The 19,924-nt window shown below is 65.5% G+C and overlaps 1 protein-coding gene across 1 annotated transcript; it reads left to right on the top strand.

Annotated features, from left to right (window-relative positions):
• Window positions 1-476: 476 nt before the first annotated feature.
• LOC132322829 (zinc finger protein neuro-d4-like) lies at window positions 477-19,685 on the top strand (the record flags this gene model as incomplete). Its single annotated transcript, XM_059837540.1, has 7 exons — window positions 477-584; window positions 10,446-10,606; window positions 15,692-15,785; window positions 16,312-16,397; window positions 16,567-16,682; window positions 17,282-17,371; window positions 19,613-19,685. Coding segments are annotated over exons 1-7 (652 nt in total), but the record flags the coding sequence as incomplete, so codon positions are not given.
• Window positions 19,686-19,924: the final 239 nt, after the last annotated feature.

Below are 19,924 nucleotides of genomic sequence, written 5' to 3' on the forward strand. Positions count from 1 at the left end.
TTGGGGAGATTTTGGGCGATTTCGGGGGAGAATTGGTGAGATTTTGGGGGAGTTTTGCGGGGATTTTGGGCGGATTTGGGGGAAATTTGGGGGGATTTTGGGGTTTTTTAAGGGGGTTGGTAATTTTGGTGGATTTTGGGTCGATTTTTGCCCGATTTGGGGTTTTTTTGGCGCATTTTTGGGGATTTTCCGGCCGATTTTGGGGGTCCCTCTCCCCCCTCCCCATCTCACTGACAAGCCTTTAACCCCGCCCCTTCCCTTTGATTGACACCCCCTCACCCAATCAGCGCCGCGCGGTGCATGCCGGGAGTTGTAGTCCCGCCCCCTCTCCTCCATTCCTCCCCCCCTTCCTCCCCTCCCCTCCCCCCTCCCCGGTACCGGCGGGGCCCGGGGGGCACCGGGAGAGCGGGGGGGGGGCGGGGGGGGTCCCGGTGGTCCCGGGAGCGGCCCCGGGGGGTTCGGGGGGAGCGGGGGAGGGGAGCGGGGGAGGGGAGGGGGGGGCCGAACCCCGCCGCCCCCTCCCCGAGCGCGGAGCGGCCCCGGCGGCGCAAAATGGCCACGGCTCTGCACAAACCCCTCAAATGGTGAGTGGGGGGCTCCGCGACCCCCGGGAGCACCGGGAGCACCGGGGGCACCGGGCGGCACCGCCCCGGGACCGCCCCGGCACCGGGCAGGGCCCCCCCGGGCCGGCACCGGAACGGCAGCGACGGGGGGAGGGGGGGAGACCCCCGGTACCGGCACTGCCAGGGGAGGGGGGCTCCGGTACCGGTAACGGGAGGGGATGGAGACCCCCGGTACCGGCACTGCCAGGGGAGGGGGCTCCGGCACCGGTTACGGGAGGGGATGGGGGCTCCGGTACCGGTAACGGGAGGGGATGGAGACCCCCGGTACCAGTGATAGGAGGGGATGGAGGCTCCGGTACCGGCACTGCCAGGGGAGGGGGGCTCCGGTACCGGTAACGGGAGGGGATGGAGACCCCCGGTACCGGCACTGCCAGGGGAGGGGGGCTCCGGTACCGGTAACGGGAGGGGATGGAGACCCCCGGTACCGGTGAATAGAGGGGATGGGGGCTCCGGTACCGGCACCGGGAGGGGAGGGGGGCTCCGGTACCGGTGATAGGAGGGGATGGAGACCCCCGGTACCGGTAACGGGAGGGGATGGGGGCTCCGGTACCGGTGATAGGAGGGGATGGAGATTCAGTACCGGTGAATAGAGGGGATGGGGGCTCCGGTACCGGCACCGGGAGGGGATGGGGGCTCCGGTACCGGTGAATAGAGGGGATGGGGGCTCCGGTACCGGCACCGGGAGGGGATGGGGGCTCCGGTACCGGTGAATAGAGGGGATGGGGGCTCCGGTACCGGCACCGGGAGGGGACGGTGTCTCCGGTACCGGTGATAGGAGGGGATGGAGGTTCGGTACCGGCACCGGGACCGGCAGAGAGGGACCTGGTGGAGATGGAGGTGCCGGTACCGGCAGGGAGGGACCCCCGGTACCGGCAGGGAGGGACCCCCGGTACCGGCAGGGAGGGATCTGGTGGAGATGGAGGTGCCGGTACCGGCAGGGAGGGATCTGGTGGAGATGGAGGTGCCGGTACCGGCAGGGAGGGACCCCCGGTACCGACGGGGATGGATCCGCTAAGGGTGGGGACCCGGTACCGGCGGGGATTGGGACCCGGTGAGGGTGGGGACCCGGTACCGGCGGGGATGGACCCGGCGGCGATGGCGGTGCCGGTACCGGCGGGGAGGGACCCGGTGAGGGTGGGGACCCGGTACCGGCAGGGATGGAGCCGGTGGTACCGGCGGGGGTGGACCCGGTACCGACGGGGGCGGACCCGGCACCGGCAGGGATGGAGCCCCCGGTACCGGCGGGAGGGACCCCCGGTACCGGCGGGGATGAGGCCCCGGTTCGGGCGGGGACGGAGCCTCCGGTACCGGCGGAAACGGAGCCGTGGCTCTGCTGGGGAGGGACCCACCGGGATTGGAGCCCCCGGTACCGGCAGGGAGGGACCCGGCGGGATTGGAGCCCCCGGTACCGGCAGGGAGGGACCCGGCGGGATTGGAGCCCCCGGTACCGGCTGGGATGGAGATCCCGGGGATGGGGTCCCGGTACCGGCCGGGATGGGGGTCCCGGGATTGGAGCCCCGGTACCGGCCTGGATTGGGAAGGGGAGTCCGGGATTGGAGCCCCGGTACCGGCGGGGATGGGGTCCCGGGGATGGGGTCCCGGTACCGGCCGGGATGGAGATCCCGGGGATGGGGTCCCGGTACCGGCAGGGATGGAGATCCCGGGGATGGGGTCCCGGTACCGGCCGGGATGGCGGTCCCAGGGATGGGGTCCCGGTACCGGCCGGGATGGAGATCCCGGGGATGGGGTCCCGGTACCGGCCGGGATGGCGGTCCCAGGGATGGGGTCCCGGTACCGGCCGGGATGGAGATCCCGGGGATGGGGTCCCGGTACCGGCCGGGATGGAGATCCCGGGGATGGGGTCCCGGTACCGGCCGGGATGGAGATCCCGGGGATGGGGTCCCGGTACCGGCTGGGATGGAGATCCCGGGGATGGGGGGTCCCGGTACCGGCCGGGATGGAGATCCCGGGGATGGGGGTCCGGTACCGGCTGGGATGGAGATCCTGGGGATGGGGTCCCGGTACCGGCCGGGATGGGGGTCCCGGGGATGGGGTCCCGGTACCGGCCCGGATGGGGATGGGGGTCTCGGGATTGGAGCCCCGGTACCGGCTGGGAGGGACCCGGCGGGGATGGGGTCCCTGTACCGGCGGGGATGGGGGTCCCGGGATTGGAGCCCCGGTACCGGCCGGGATGGGGATGGGGAGTCCGGGATTGGAGCCCCGGTACCGGCGGGGATGGGGTCCCGGGGATGGGGTCTGGTACCGGCCGAGATGGGGATGGGGGTCCCGGGATTGAAGCCCCGGTACTGGTGGGGATGGAGATCCCGGGGATGGGGTCCTGGTACTGGCGTGAATGGGGAGGGGGGTCCCGGGATTGGAGCCCCGGTACCGATCAGGATGGACCGGGGGGGGATGGGGGTCCTGGGGATGGGGTCCTGGTACCGGTGGGGATGGGGGTGGGGATCCTGGGATTGGAGCCCGGTACCGGTGGGGATGGACCTGGAGAGGATGGAGGTCCTGGGGTTGGGGTCCCGGTACCGGTGGGGATGGGGATCCTGGGGTTGGGGTCCCGGTACCGGCGGGGATGGATCAGGGATGGATGGGGGTCCTGGGGATGGGGTCCCGGTACCGGCTCTGATGGAGATCCCAGGGATGGGGTCCCAGTACCGGTGGGGATGGACCCAATGGGGATGGGGGTCCTGGGGATGGGGTCCTGGTACCGGTGGGGATGGGGATCCTGGGGATGGGGTCCCGGTACTGGCAGGGATGGGGATACCGGGATTGGAGCCCCAGTACCGGCTCTGATGGAGATCCCGGGGATGGAGTCCCGCTACCAGAAGGGATGGGGATCCTGGGGATGGGGTCCCGGTACTGGCAGGGATGGGGATACCGGGATTGGAGCTCCGGTACCGGCCAGGATTGGAGCTCCGGTACCGGCCGGGATAGACCTGGAGGGGATGGGGTCCCGGGACTGGCAGGGATGGGGGTCCCAGGATTGGAGCTCCGGTACCGGCCAGGATTGGGGCTCTGGTACCGGCTGGGGATGGGGTCCCGGTACCGGCCAGGATGGGGCTCCCGGGATTGGAGCTCCGGTACCGGCCGGGATGGACCCGGAGGGGATGGGGGTCCTGGTACTGGCAGGGATGGGGGTCCCAGGATTGGAGCTCCGGTACCGGCTGGGGATGGGGTCCCGGTACTGGCCAGGATGGGGATCCCGGGATTGGAGCTCCGGTACCGGCCGGGATGGACCCGGAGGGGATGGGTGTCCTGGTACTGGCAGGGATGGAGATGCCGGGGTTGGAGGTCCCGGTACCGGCGGGGATGGGGATCCCGGGATCAGAGCTCTGGTACCAGCAGGGATGGATCCCGGTACCGGCCGGGATGGATCAGGCCGGGATGGGGTCCCGGTACCGGCAGAGATGGAGGTCCTGGGGTTGGAAGTCCCGGTACCGGCGCAGGGATATTTACCTTGGGGGACCCCCGGTACCGGTGGGGATGAGGTCGCAGTCCCGGTTCTGATCCCAGTCCTGGTCCCAGTCCTGGCTCTGATCCTGGCCCCATCCCAGTCCTGGTCCCAATCCTGGCTCTGATCACGGTCCTGGTCCTAATCCCGGTTCTGATCCCAGTCCCAATCCCGGTTCTGATCCCAGTCCCAATCCCGGTTCTGATCCCAGTCCCAATCCCGGTTCTGATCCTGGTCCCAATCCCAGTTCTGATCCCAGTCCCAATCCCAGTTCTGATCACGGTCCTGGTCCCAATGCCGGTTCTGATCCTGGTTCCGGTTCTGATCCTGATCCCAATCCCAGTCCTGGTCCCAATCCCGGTTCCGATCCTGATCCCAATCCTGGTTCTGATCCCAGTCCCAGTCCCGGTTCCAGTCCCAGTTCTGGTCCCGGTTCCAATCCCATTCTCGGTCCCACTCCTGTCCCGGGTCCTGGTCCCGGTCTCCATCCTGGTCTCGGTTCCGATCCTGGTTCTGGTCTCGGTCCCAATCCCGGTCCTGGTTCTGGACTCGTTCCCTGTCCTGGTTCCCTCCCCGTCCTGGTTCCGGTCCCAATCCCGGTCCAAATCCCAATCCCGGTCCTGGTTCTGGTCTCGGTCCCAGTCCTGGTTCCCTCCCCGTCCTGGTTCCGGTCCCAATCCCGGTCCAAATCCCAATCCTGGTCCTGGTTCTGGACTCGTTCCCAGTCCCGGTTCTGATCCTGGTCCCAGTCCCAGTTCCAGTTTTGGTCCTGGTCCCAATCCCAGTCCTGGTCCCATCTTGGTCCTGGTCCCAGTCCCAGTTCCGGTCTTGGTTCTTGTCCCGGTCCCAGTTCCAATCCCAGTTCTGATCCCAGCTCCAATCCCAGTCCCAATCCCGGTTCTGATCCCAATCCTGGTCCCAGTCCCGGTTCCGATCCCGGTTCTGATCCCAATCCCGGTCCCAGTCCCGGTTCCGATCCCAATCCCGGTTCTGATCCCAATCCTAGTCCCGGTCCCAGTCCCGGTCCCAATCCCCGTCCCAATCCCTGTTCTGATCCCGATCCCGGTCCCAGTCCCAGTCCCAGTCCCGGTTCTGATCCCAGTCCCAGTCCCGGTTCTGATCCCGATCCCGGTCCCAGTCCCAGTCCCAGTCCCGGTTCTGATCCCAGTCCCAGTCCCGGTTCTGATCCCGGTCCCAATCCCAGTCCCAATCCCAGTCCCAATCCTGGTCCAAATCCTGGTCCCAATCCCGGTTCTGATCCCAATCCCGGTCCCAATTCTGGTTTCTGTCCTAATCTCGGTCCCAATCCCGGTTCCGATCCCAGTCCTGGGTCCAGTCTTGATCCCGGTTCCGATCCTGGTCCAAATCCCAGTTCTAGTCCCAGTCCCGGTCCCGGTCCCAATCCCGGTCCCAATCCCGGTCCCAATCCCGGTCCCAATCCCAGTCCCAGTCCCAATCCCGGTTCTGATCCCAATCCCGGTCCCAGTTCTGGTTTCTGTCCTAATCTCGGTCCCAATCCCGGTTCCGATCCCACTCCTGGGTCCAGTCCCAGTTCTGATCCCGGTTCCGATCCCAATCCCAGTTCCAGTCTTGATCCCGGTTCTGATCCTGGTCCAAATCCCGTTTCCAGTCCCGGTTCCGATCCCAATCCCGGTTTCGATCCCAATCCGGGTCCCAGTCCCGGTTCCGGTCCCAATCCCGGTCCCAGTCACGGTTCCGATCCCAATCCCGGTCCTGATCCCGGTTCCGATCCCAATCCCGGTCCCGATCCTGGTTCCGATCCCAATCCCGATCCCGATCCCGGTTCCGATCCCAGTTCTGATCCCAATCCCGTTTCCAGTCCCGGTTCCGATCCCAATCCCGGTCCCAGTCCCGGTTCCGATCCCAATCCCGATCCCATTCCCGGTTCCGATCCCAATCCCGATCCCATTCCCGGTTCCGATTCCAATCCCGGTCCCAGTCACGGTCCCAGTCCCGGTTCCGATCCCAATCCCGGTTCCGATCCCAATCCCGGTCCCGATCCCGGTTCCGATCCCAATCCCGATCCCAGTCCCGGTTCCGATCCCAATCCCGGTCCCAATCCCGGTTCCGATCCCAATCCCGGTCCCAGTCCCGGTTCCGATCCCAATCCCATTTCCAGTTCCGGTTCCGATCCCAATCCCGTTTCCAGTCCCGGTTCCGATCCCAATCCCGGTCCCGATCCCGGTTCCGATCCCAATCCCGGTTCCGATCCCAATCCCGGTTCCGATCCCAATCCTGGTCCCGATCCCGGTTCCGATCCCAATCCCGGTTCCGGTCCCAATCCCGGTCCCATTCCTGCTCCCAATCCCGGTTCTGGCCCCGCCCCTTTGCTCCGGCCCCGCCCCCTTTGCTCCGGCCCCGCCCCCTTTGCTCCGGCCCCGCCCCCGGGAGATTTTGGGCAATTTTGGGGCGCCCGGAGCAGATTTGGGGATTTTGGGGTGTCCCGGGAGGGGATTTGGGATCCCCGGAGGAGTTTTGGGGTGTCCCGGGGGGATTTAAGCAATTTTTGGGGGGATTTGGGGGGATTTGAACGATTTTGGGGGGGATTTTGGAGGAAATTGGGATTTTGGGATGTTGGGAGGGGGATTTGGACGATTTTGGGGGGATTTTGGGGTGTTGGGAGGGGGATTTGAGCGATTTTGGCGGGATTTGGAGGGATTTTGGAGAGTACTGGGGGGATTTGAGTAATTTTGGGGGGATTTTGGGGTGTTGGGAGGGGGATTTGGGCGATTTTGGGCGGATTTGAGCAACTTTGGGGGAATTTTTGGGGATCCCCGTGAGGATTTTGGGTTGTCCCGGGGGAATTTGAGCGGTTTTGGGGGGATTTTTTGGGGCGGATTTTGGGGGGATTTGGGGGGGAATTGGGCGATTTTGGGGTGTCGGGAGGGGGATTTGGGCAATTTTGGGGGGATTTTGGGGTGTCCCGGGAGGGGATTTGGAATCCCCGGAGGAGTTTTGGGGTGTCCCGGGGGGATTTGAGCGATTTTGGGGGGAATTGGGCAATTTTGGGGTGGATTTTGGGGTATCCAGGTGGGATTTGAGCGATTTTGGGGCGATTTTGGAGGAAATTGGGATTTTGGGGTGTTGGAAGGGGGATTTGGGCGATTTTGGGGGGGATTTTGGGGTGTTGGGAGGGGGATTTGAGCGATTTTAGGTGGATTTTGGGATTTTGGGGTGTTGGGAGGGGGATTTGGGCGATTTTGGGGGGAATTCGGGGTGGATTTTGGGGTTCAGGCGGGGGTCCCTGAGCCCGGGGCAGGGGTCGCAGCTCCGGGATGGATTTTGGGGGATGGATTTTGGGGTGGATTTGGGGCGGATTTTGGGTGGATTTTGGGGCGGATTTGGGGTGGATTTGGGGCGGATTTTGGGGTGGATTTTGGGGTGGATTTGGGGTGGATTTGGGGTGGATTTGGGGGTGGATTTGGGGCGGATTTTGGGGTGGATTTGGGGTGGATTTTGGGTGGATTTTGGGCGGATTTTGGGCGGATTTTGGGCGGATTTGGGGTGGATTTGGGATGGATTTGGGGCGGATTTGGGGTGGATTTAGGGATGGATATGGGTGGATTTTTGGGTGGATTTGGGGTGGATTTGATGTGGATTTTGGGAGGATTTGGGATGGATTTGGGGTGGATTTGATGTGAATTTTGGAGTGGATTTTGGGCGGATTTTGGGCGGATTTGGGGTGGATTTGGGGCGGATTTTGGGATGGATTTTGGGGTGGATTTGATGTGGATTTTGGGCGGATTTTGGGCAGAATTGGAAAGGATTTTGGGCGGATTTTGGGCGGATTTGGGGTGGATTTTGGGCGGATTTGGGGTGGATTTTGGGGTTCGCAGGGTGCCCCCGCAGCCAGGGGGAGCGGCCGGACCCGGGACACCCGGGGACAGCGGGACCGGGCTGGGCGGGGGTGCCTGAGCTCGGGGCGGGGCTGGGCGGGGCTCGCTGGGTTTTGGGGCGGGGGTCGCGGCTCCGGGGCGGATTTGGGGTGGATTTTGGGGCGGATTTTGGGGCGGATTTGGGGCGGATTTGACGTAGATTTGGGGTGGATTTTGGGGTGGATTTGGGGTGGATTTGGGGTGGATTTTGGGGTGAATTTGGGGTGGATTTTGGGGTGATTTTTGGGTGAATTTGGGGTGGATTTTGGGGTGGATGTTGGGGTGGATTTGGATGGATTTTGGGGTGAATTTTGGGACAATTTTGCTCTGGACTTGGGTGAATTTGGGATGGATTTGGGGTGGATTTTGGGGTGAATTTTTGGGCGGATTTTGCGTGGATTTGGGGTGGATTTGAGGTGGATTTGGGGTGCATTTGGGGTGCATTTTGGGGTGGATTTGACATGGATTTTGGGTGGATTTGGGGCAGATTTTGGGGTGGATTTTAGGTGGATTTAGGGTGTAATTTGGGGTGGATTTGGGGTGGATTTTGGGGGATGGATTTTGGAGTGGATTTGGGGTGGATTTTGGGGTGGATTTTTGAGTGGATTTGGGGCGGATTTTGGGTGGATTTGGGGGGGATTTAGAATGGATTTAGGGTGGATTTGGGGTGGATTTGGGGTGGATTTGATGTGAATTTTGGAGTGGATTTTGGGCGGATTTGGGGCGGATTTTGGGATGGATTTTGGGGTGGATTTTGGGTGGATTTGGGGCGGATTTTGGGCGGAATTGGAAAGGATTTTGGGTGGATTTGGGGTGGATTTTGGGGTTCGCAGGGTGCCCCCGCAGCCAGGGGGAGCGGCCGGACCCGGGACACCCGGGGACAGCGGGACCGGGCTGGGCGGGGGTCCCTGAGCTCGGGGCGGGGCTGGGCGGGGCTCGCTGGGTTTTGGGGCGGGGGTCGCGGCTCCGGGGCGGATTTGGGGTGGATTTTGGGGCGGATTTTGGGGCGGATTTGGGGCGGATTTGGGGTGGATTTTGGGGCGGATTTGGGGCTGATTTGACGTAGATTTGGGGCAGATTTGGGGTGGATTTTGGGGTGGATTTGGGGTGGATTTTGGGGTGAATTTGGATGGATTTTGGGGTGAATTTTGGGACAATTTTGCTCTGGACTTGGGTGAATTTGGGGTGGATTTAGGGTGGATTTAGGGTGAATTTTTGGGCGGATTTTGCGTGGATTTGGGGTGGATTTGAGGTGGATTTGGGGTGGATTTTGGGTGAATTTTTGGGCGGATTTGAGGTGGATTTGGGGTGGATTTTGGGTGGATTTTGGGTGGATTTTGGGATGGATTTGACATGGATTTTGGGTGGATTTGGGGTGGATTTGGGGTGGATTTTGGGGCAGATTTGGGGTGGATTTGGGGTGGATTTTGGGGTGGATTTAGGGATGGATTTGGGTGGATTTTTGGGTGGATTTGGGGTGGATTTGATGTGGATTTGGGGTGGATTTTGGGCTGGATTTGGGGTGGATTTTGGGATGGATTTGGGGTGGATTTTGGGGCTCGCGGGGTGCCCCCGCAGCCTGGGGGAGCAGCTGGAGCCGGGACACCCGGGGACAGCGGGACCGGGCTGGGCGGGGTCCCTGAGCTCGGGGCGGGGCTGGGCGGGGGTCGCTGGGTTTGGGGCGGGGGTCGCCGCTCCGGGGCGGATTTGGGCTGGATTTTGGGCTGGATTTTGGGTGGATTTTGGGGCGGATTTGGGGCGGATTTGGGGTGGATGTGGGTGGATTTGACGTAGATTTGGGTGGACTTTGGGGTGGATTTAGGGTGCATTTGGGGTAAATTTGGGGGGGATTTAGGGTGGCTTTTAGGATGAAATTTTCGGTGGATTTTGGGGTGGATTTGGGGCGGATTTGGGGCGGATTTGGGGAGGATTTTGGGATGGATTTTGGGTGGATTTTGGGGCGGATTTGGGGCAGATTTGACGTAGATTTGGGTGGACTTTGGGGTGGATTTAGGGTGCATTTGGGGTAAATTTGGGGTGGATTTAGGGTGGCTTTAGGATGAAATTTTCGGTGGATTTTGGGGTGGATTTGACGTGAATTTGGGGTGGATTTTGGGCTGGATTTGGGGTGGATTTGAGCTGGATTTTGGGGTGGATTTTTAGGTGGATTTTGGGGTGGATTTGACGTGAATTTTGGGTGGATTTGGGATGGATTTTGGGGTGGATTTGTGGTGGATTTGGAGTGGATTTTGGGGTGGATTTGGGGTGGATTTTGGGGCTCGCGGGGTGCCCCCGCAGCCTGGGGGAGCAGCTGGACCCGGGACACCCGGGGACAGCGGGACCGGGCTGGGCGGGGGTCCCTGAGCTCGGGGCGGATTTGGGGTCGCTGGGTTTTGGGGCGGGGGTCGCGGCTCCGGGGCGGATTTGGGGTGGATTTGGGGGTTCAGGCGGGTGCCCCCGCAGCCTGGGGGAGGAGTTCTACCGCGAGGCGCTGGAGCACTGCCGCAGCTACAACGCCCGGCTCTGCGCCGAGCGCAGCCTCCGCCTGCCCTTCCTGGACGCGCAGACCGGCGTGGCGCAGAGCAACTCCTACATCTGGATGGAGAGAGCGCACCGCCGGCCCGGTGAGACCCCCGAAATGGGGAGAGACCCCCGGGATGGGGGAGAGACCCCCGGGGTGGGCAGGGACCCCTGGGATGGGGACAGACCCCCGGGCTGGGGAGGGTCCAGAGCAACTCCTACATCTGGATGGAGAGAGCGCACCGCCGGCCCGGTGAGACCCCCGAAATGGGGAGAGACCCCCGGGATGGGGGAGAGACCCCTGGGGTGGGCAGGGACCCCTGGGGTGGGCAGGGACCCCTGGGGTGGGCAGGGGACCCCTGGGGTGGGCAGGGACCCCTGGGGTGGGGAGAGACCCCCGGGGTGGGGAGGGTCCAGAGCAACTCCTACATCTGGATGGAGAGAGCAGCACCGGCCCGGTGAGACCCCCGGGATGGGGAGAGACCCCTGGGGTGGGCAGGGACCCCTGGGATGGGGGAGAGACCCCTGGGGTGGGGAGGGTCCAGAGCAACTCCTACATCTGGATGGAGAGAGCAGCGCCGGCCCGGTGAGACCCCCGGGATTGGGGAGAGACCCCTGGGATGGGGGAGAGACCCCCGGGATGAGGGAGAGACCCCCGGGTTGGGCAGGGACCCCTGGGGTGGGCAGGGACCCCTGGGATGGGGAGAGACCCCCGGGGTGGGGAGGGTCCAGAGCAACTCCTACATCTGGATGGAGAGAGCGCACCGCCGGCCCGGTGAGACCCCCGAAATGGGGAGAGACCCCCGGGATGGGGGAGAGACCCCCGGGATGGGGGGAGAGACCCCTGGGATGGGCAGAGACCCCTGGGATGGGGGAGAGACCCCTGGGGTGGGGAGAGACCCCCGGGGGTGGGGAGGGTCCAGAGCAACTCCTACATCTGGATGGAGAGCGCACCGCCGGCCCGGTGAGACCCCCGAAATGGGGAGAGACCCCCGGGATGGGGAGAGACCCCTGGGATGGGGGAGAGACCCCCGGGATGGGCAGGGACCCCTGGGGTGGGCAGGGACCCCCGGGATGGGGAGAGACCCCCGGGGTGGGGAGGGTCCAGAGCAACTCCTACATCTGGATGGAGAGAGCAGCGCCGGCCCGGTGAGACCCCCGAAATGGGGAGAGACCCCCGGGATGGGGGAGAGACCCCCGGGATGGGGGAGAGACCCCTGAGATGAGCAGGGACCCCTGGGGTAGGGAGAGACCCCCGGGGTGGGGAGGGTCCAGAGCAACTCCTACATCTGGATGGAGAGAGCACACCGCCGGCCCGGTGAGACCCCCGAAATGGGGAGAGACCCCCCGGGATGGGAGAGAGACCCCTGGGATGGGGGAGAGACCCCTGGGGTGGGCAGGGACCCCTGGGATGGGGGAGAGACCCCCGGGGTGGGGAGGGACCAGAGCAACTCCTACATCTGGATGGAGAGAGCACACCGCCGGCCCGGTGAGACCCCCGAAATGGGGAGAGACCCCCCGGGATGGGGAGAGAGACCCCTGGGATGGGGGAGAGACCCCTGGGGTGGGCAGGGACCCCTGGGATGGGGGAGAGACCCCCGGGGTGGGGAGGGACCAGAGCAACTCCTACATCTGGATGGAGAGAGCACACCGCCGGCCCGGTGAGACCCCCGAAATGGGGAGAGACCCCCCGGGATGGGGGGAGAGACCCCCGGGATGGGGGAGAGACCCCTGGGATGGGGGAGAGACCCCTGGGGTGGCGGAGAGACCCCTGGGATGGGCAGAGACCCCTGGGATGGGGGAGAGACCCCTGGGGTGGGGGGAGAGACCCCTGGGGTGGGGAGGGACCAGAGCAACTCCTACATCTGGATGGAGAGAGCGCACCGCCGGCCCGGTGAGACCCCCGGGATTGGGGAGAGACCCCCGGGATGGGGGAGAGACCCCCGGGGTGGGCAGGGACCCCCGGGGTGGGGAGGGACCAGAGCAACTCCTACATCTGGATGGAGAGAGCGCACCGCCGGCCCGGTGAGACCCCCGAAATGGGGAGAGACCCCCGGGATGGGGGAGAGACCCCCGGGGTGGGCAGGGACCCCTGGGGTGGGCAGGGACCCCCGGGGTGGGGAGGGACCCCTGGGGTGGGGACAGACCCCCGGGATGGGGAGGGTCCAGAGCAACTCCTACATCTGGATGGAGAGAGCAGCGCCGGCCCGGTGAGACCCCCGAAATGGGGGAGAGACCCCCCGGGATGGGGGAGAAACCCCTGGGGTGGGGGAGAGACCCCTGGGGTGGGCAGGGACCCCTGGGGTGGGGACAGACCCCCGGGATGGGGAGGGTCCAGAGCAACTCCTACATCTGGATGGAGAGAGCAGCGCCGGCCCGGTGAGACCCCCGAAATGGGGAGAGACCCCTGGGATGGGGGAGAGACCCCTGGGATGGGCAGGGACCCCTGGGGTGGGCAGGGACCCCTGGGATGGGGAGAGACCCCCGGGGTGGGGGAGAGACCCCTGGGGTGGGCAGGGACCCCTGGGATGGGGAGAGACCCCCGGGCTGGGGAGGGACCAGAGCAACTCCTACATCTGGATGGAGAGAGCGCACCGCCGGCCTGGTGAGACCCCCGAAATGGGGAGAGACCCCTGGGATGAGGGAGAGACCCCTGGGGTGGGCAGGGACCCCTGGGATGGGGGAGAGACCCCTGGGGTGGGGGAGAGACCCCTGGGGTGGGCAGGGACCCCTGGGATGGGGAGAGACCCCCGGGGTGGGGAGGGTCCAGAGCAACTCCTACATCTGGATGGAGAGAGCAGCGCCGGCCCGGTGAGACCCCCGAAATGGGGAGAGACCCCCAGGATGGGGGAGAGACCCCCCGGGATGGGGGAGAGACCCCTGGGATGGGCAGGGACCCCTGGGAAGGACAGGGACCCCTGGGATGGGGAGAGACCCCCGGGGTGGGGAGGGTCCAGAGCAACTCCTACATCTGGATGGAGAGAGCAGCGCCGGCCCGGTGAGACCCCCGAAATGGGGAGAGACCCCCGGGATGGGGGAGAGACCCCCGGGATGGGGGAGAGACCCCTGAGATGAGCAGGGACCCCTGGGGTAGGGAGAGACCCCCGGGGTGGGGAGGGTCCAGAGCAACTCCTACATCTGGATGGAGAGAGCACACCGCCGGCCCGGTGAGACCCCCGAAATGGGGAGAGACCCCCCGGGATGGGAGAGAGACCCCTGGGATGGGGGAGAGACCCCTGGGGTGGGCAGGGACCCCTGGGATGGGGGAGAGACCCCCGGGGTGGGGAGGGACCAGAGCAACTCCTACATCTGGATGGAGAGAGCACACCGCCGGCCCGGTGAGACCCGACCAGAGCAACTCCTACATCTGGATGGAGAGAGCACACCGCCGGCCCGGTGAGACCCCCGAAATGGGGAGAGACCCCCCGGGATGGGGGAGAGACCCCCGGGATGGGGGAGAGACCCCTGGGATGGGGGAGAGACCCCTGGGGTGGCGGAGAGACCCCTGGGATGGGCAGAGACCCCTGGGATGGGGGAGAGACCCCTGGGGTGGGGGAGAGACCCCTGGGGTGGGGGAGGGACCAGAGCAACTCCTACATCTGGATGGAGAGAGCGCACCGCCGGCCCGGTGAGACCCCCGGGATGGGGGAGAGACCCCCCGGGATGGGGGAGAGACCCCTGGGGTGGGGGAGAGACCCCTGGGGTGGGCAGGGACCCCCTGGCGGGTGGGCAGAGACCCCCGGGGTAGGGACAGACCCCCGGGCTGGGGAGGGTCCAGAGCAACTCCTACATCTGGATGGAGAGAGCAGCGCCGGCCCGGTGAGACCCCCGGGATGGGGAGAGACCCTCGGGGTGGGGGAGAGACCCCCGGGATGGGGGAGAGACCCCTGGGATGGGCAGGGGACCCCTGGGGATGGGCAGGGACCCCTGGGGTGGGCAGAGACCCCCGGGGTAGGGACAGACCCCCGAGATGGGGGAGAGACCCCTGGGGTGGGGGAGAGACCCCTGGGATTGGGGAGAGACCCCCGGGATTTGGGAGAGACCCCCGGGATGGGCTGGGGACCCCCGGGACCCCCCCAGGACAGGGAGAGACCCCCCGGGACCCCCCCAGGACAGGGAGAGACTCCCGGGACCCCCCCCAGGACAGGTCAGTTTGGGGTCAGGGTCACTCTGGGGGGCTCAGGGTCAGTTTGGGGTCAGGGTCAGTTTGAGGGGGGTCGGGGTCAGTTTGGGGTCAGGGTCACTCTGGGGGGCTCAGGGTCAGTTTGGGGTCAGGGTCAGTTTGAGGGGGGTCGGGGGTCAGTTTGGGGTCAGGGTCACTCTGGGGGGCTCAGGGTCAGTTTGGGGTCAGGGTCAGTTTGGGGGGGTCGGGGTCAGTTTGGGGTCAGGGTCACTCTGGGGGGGGTCAGGGTTGGTTTGGGGGGCTGGGGGTCAGTTTGGGGGGCTGGGGGTCACTTTGGGGTCAGGGTCAGTCTGGGGGGGTCAGGGTTGGTTTGGGGGGCTGGGGGTCACTTTGGGGGGCTGGGGTCAGTTTGGGGGGCTGGGGGTCACTTTGGGGTCAGGGTCACTCTGAGGGGTCAGGGTTGGTTTGGGGGGCTGGGGGTCACTTTGGGGTCAGGGTCACTCTGGGGGGCTCAGGGTCAGTTTGGGGTCCGGGTCACTCTGGGGGGGTCAGGGTTGTTCTGGGGGGCTGGGGTCACTTTGGGGGGCTGGGGTCAGTTTGGGGTCAAGGTCAGTTTGGGTCAGGGTCACTCTGGGGGTGCAGGGGTCACTCTGGGGGTGCTGTGGTCAGTTCCGAGTGGTCACTGACTGTCCGGCCGTGTCCCCAGGGCTGTCCCCAGGTCAGATCCACTCGTACCCCGTGGGGGTCAGTTTGGGTTGGGGTCACTCCGGGGGTGCAGTGGTCACTCTGGTGGTCACTCTGGGGGTGCAGGGGGTCACTCTGGGGGGGTCAGGGTCACTCTGGGGGTGCAGGGGTCACTCTGGGGGATGACCAGCTGTCCGGCCGTGTCCCCAGGGCTGTCCCCAGGTCAGATCCACTTGTACCCCGTGGGGTCACTCTGGGGGTGCAGTGGGTCACTCTGGTGGTCACTCCGGGGGTGCAGGGGTCACTCTGGGGGGGGTCAGGGTCACTCTGGGGGTGCAGGGGTCACGCTGGGGGGTGACCAGCTGTCCGGCCGTGTCCCCAGGGCTGTCCCCAGGTCAGATCTACTCGTACCCCGCCCGCTGCTGGCGCAAGAAGCGGCGCCTGAACATCCTGGAGGCCCCGCGGCTGCGGCCGCTGTGAGTGCCGGACGGCGGCCGGAGGGGCGCGGAGGGTGGCTGGAGGGTGGCCGGAGTGGCCGGAGGGGTGGCCAGAGCAGCTGGAGGGTGACCAGAGGGGTGGCCGGAGGGACTGGAGGGTGATTGGAGTGGCCGGAGGGTGGTCAGAGGGTGGCCAGAGAGTGGCCGGAGGGTGGCTGGAGTGGCCAGAGGGGCTGGAGGGTGATCGGAGTGGCCGGAGGGTGGCTGGAAGGTGGCTGGAGGGTGTCCAGAGGGTGGCCAGAGGGTGGCTGGAGGGGGGGCCAGGGAGTGGCCGGGGGGGCTGGAGAGGTGGCCAGAGTGGCTGGAGGGTGGCCAGAGTGGCCAGAGAGTGGCCAGAGGGTGGCCAGAGTGGCTGGAATGGCTGGAGGGTGGTTGAAGGGTGACCAGAGGGGTGGCCAGAGGGGTGGCTGGAGTGGCTGGAGGGTGACCGGAGTGGCCGGAGAGTGGCTGGAGGGGTGGCTGGAGTGGGCCAGAGGGTGGCTGGAGTGGCCGGAGGGGTGGCCAGAGCAGCTGGAGGGTGGCCGGAGGGGCTGGAGGGTGGACAGAGCGTGTTTGGAGGGTGGACAGAGCAGCGGCCAGAGTGGCTGGAGGGTGACCAGAGTGGCCAGAGGGGTGGCTGGAGTGGCCAGAGGGGGGCCGGAGGGTTGTCCGGAGTGTCCGGAGGGTGTCCGGAGTGTCCGGAGTGTCCGGAGGGTGTCCGGAGTGTCCGGAGCGGGGCGCTGACGGCGCTGACGGCGCTGACGGCGCTGACCGCCGGCAGACTGCGAGGCGCCGCTGCGCAAGGAGGGGGCGCTGCCCGAGGGGCCGGTGCTGGAGGCGCTGCTGTGCGCCGAGACCCCCGAGAGCCGCGACGAGGAGGGGGCGCCCGAGGCACCGGTCAGTCTGTCCGTGTGTCTGTGTGTCCGTCTGTCTGTCCGTGTGTCTGTCCGTGTGTCCGTGTGTCCGTGTGTCTATCTGTCCGTGTGTCCCGGTGCTGGAGGCGCTGCTGTGCGCCGAGACCCCCGAGAGCCGAGACGAGGAGGGGGCGCCCGAGGCACCGGTCAGTCTGTCCGTGTGTCTGTCCGTCTGTGTGTCCGTGTGTCTGTCCGTGTGTCTGTCCGTGTGTCCGTGTGTCTGTCCGTGTGTCCCGGTGCTGGAGGCGCTGCTGTGCGCCGAGACCCCCCGAGAGCCGAGACGAGGAGGGGGCGCCCGAGGGCACCGGTCAGTCTGTCCGTGTGTCTGTCCGTCTGTGTGTCCGTGTGTCTGTCCGTGTGTCTGTCCGTGTGTCCGTGTGTCTGTCCGTGTGTCCGTGTGTCCCGGTGCTGGAGGCGCTGCTGTGCGCCGAGACCCCCCGAGAGCCGCGACGAGGAGGGGGCGCCCGAGGCACCGGTCAGTCTGTCCGTCCGTCCGTCTGTCTGTCTGTCTGTCCGTGTGTCCGTCTGTCCGTGTGTCCGTCCGTCCGTCCGCGTGTCTGATCGGCCCGGGCCCGCCCCCAGAAGCCGCCGCCCCCCGAGTTCCCGCACGACCCCGAGGCGGAGGAGCCGGACGAGGACCCGCCCCGGCGCAAGAACAAGGCCAAGGGCAAGGTGAGGGACGGACGGACGGACAGACAGGGGGACAGACAGACAGGGGGACAGAGGGACAGAGGGCCGGACAGGGGGACAGGGGGACGGATAGAGGGACAGGGAACAGGGTGAGGGACGGACGGACAGACAGACAGGGGGACAGACAGACAGGGGGACGGACAGGGGGGACAGGGGGACGGACAGGGGGACAGAGGGACAGACGGACGGAGGGACGGACAGGGGGACAGAGGGAGGGACGGACGGACAGGGGGATGGACAGACAGGGGGACGGACAGAGGGACAGACGGACAGGGGGACAGAGGGACAGACAGACAGAGGGACAGAGGGAGGGACGGACGGACAGGGGGACAGGGGGACAGAGGGACGGACAGAGGGACAGAGGGACAGGGGGACAGGGGGTCGGAGGGAGGGACAGACGGACAGACGGACAGGGGGATAGGGGGACGGAGGGACGGACGGACAGGGGGACGGACAGACAGGGGGACGGACAGAGGGACAGACGGACAGGGGGACAGGGGGTCGGAGGGAGGGACAGACGGACAGGGGGACAGGGGGTCGGAGGGAGGGACAGACGGACAGGGGGACAGGGGGTCGGAGGGAGGGACAGACGGACAGGGGGACAGGGGGATAGGGGGACGGACGGACGGGGGACAGAGGGACAGAGGGATGGATGGAGAGATGGACGGAGGGATGGACAGAGGGGACAGAAGGACAGAGGGACAGTGGGACGGATGGACAGAGGGACAGACAGACGGACAGCTGGACAGAGGGACAACGGGACAAATGGACAGCGGGACAGTGGGACGGATTGGACAGATGGGCACAGGGACAGTGGGACGGACGGACAGACAGACAGATGGACGGACGGAGGGACAGCTGGGCAGTGGGGATGGATGGACAGACGGGGAGAGGGACAGAGGGACAGACGGACGGATGGATGGGCAGATGGACAGACGGACAGAGGGGCAGAGGGACAGATGGACAGACGGATGGACAGACAGACGGACAGGTGGGCAGAAAGGACAGTGGGACAGATGGACAGACGGACAGAGGGGCAGAGGGACAGATGGACGGACAGACAGATGGACAGTGGGACAGAGGGACGGATGGGCAGAGGGGCAGATGGACAGATGGACAGACAGACAGATGGACGGGCAGGCGGATGGACAGAGGGACAGACGGACGGATGGACGGATGGACAGTGGGACATAGGGACGGACAGAGGGACAGTGGGACAGACGGATGGACCGAGGGACGGGTGGGCAGGTGGACAGACGGACAGGGAGATAGCTGGGCAGTCGGACAGCTGGACAGACAGACGGACAGGCGGACAGCGGGATAGACAGACAGACGGCCAGCTGGAGAGACAGACAGCGGAACAGCTGGACAGACAGACAGACTGATGGACAGCCGAACAGCGGGATAGCTGGGAAGACAGACAGCTGGACAGACAGAGAGATAGACAGCCGGACAGCCAGGCAGCCAGAGAGCTGGACAGATGGACAGACAGAAGGACAGACAGCCGGACGGACAGACAGCCGGACAGACAGACAGACGGACAGCCGGGCAGCGGGATAGACAGACAGACGGACAGCTGGGCAGACAGACGGACAGGCGGACAGACGGATGGACAGACAGCCGGACAGTGGGATAGCTGAGCAGACAGACAGCCGGACGGACAGACAGCCGGACAGACGGACAGCCGGACAGACAGACAGACAGATGGACAGCCGGGCAGCGGGATAGACGGACAGCTGGGCAGACAGACAGACAGATGGACAGACAGACGGACAGACAGCCGGACAGTGGGATAGACAGACAGACAGACAGACAGACGGACAGACAGACAGACGGACAGACAGACGGACAGACAGACAGCCGGACAGTGGGATAGCTGAGCAGACAGACAGACAGACAGATGGACAGACAGCCGGACGGACAGACAGACGGACAGACAGACGGACAGACAGACGGACAGACAGCCGGACAGTGGGATAGACAGACAGACAGACAGACAGACGGACAGTGGGATAGACAGACAGACAGACAGACAGCCGGACAGACGGACAGACAGACGGACAGTGGGATAGCTGAGCAGACAGACAGACAGACAGACGGACAGACAGACGGACAGCGGGATAGCTGAGCAGACGGACAGACAGACAGAGAGCTGGACGGACAGCCGGATGGACAGACGGACAGACAGCCAGACGGCCAGCCGGGTGTCGGTGTGTCCCGCAGGCGTACGGGCTGGTGATGAAGAGGAGGGTGGACGCGGTGCTGGAGGAGAGGGACAAACCCTACGTGTGCGACAGTGAGAGACACGGGGGGCACGGGGGGCACGGGGGGCACGGGGGTTTGGGGGCAGTTTGGGGCAGTTTGGGGGATTTGCGGATTTTGGGGGGGGTTTGGGGCAGTTTGGGGGGATTTGGGGATTTGGGGGGATTTGGAGGATTTTGGGGGGATTTGGGGATTTTGGGGGGGATTTGAGGGATTCGAGGGATTTGGGGGGTTCGGGGATTTTGGGGGGTTTTTTAGGGATTTGGGGGTTTG

Source organism: Haemorhous mexicanus, unplaced genomic scaffold (assembly GCF_027477595.1).
Source record: "Haemorhous mexicanus isolate bHaeMex1 unplaced genomic scaffold, bHaeMex1.pri scaffold_149_ctg1, whole genome shotgun sequence".
NCBI lineage: Eukaryota > Metazoa > Chordata > Aves > Passeriformes > Fringillidae > Haemorhous > Haemorhous mexicanus.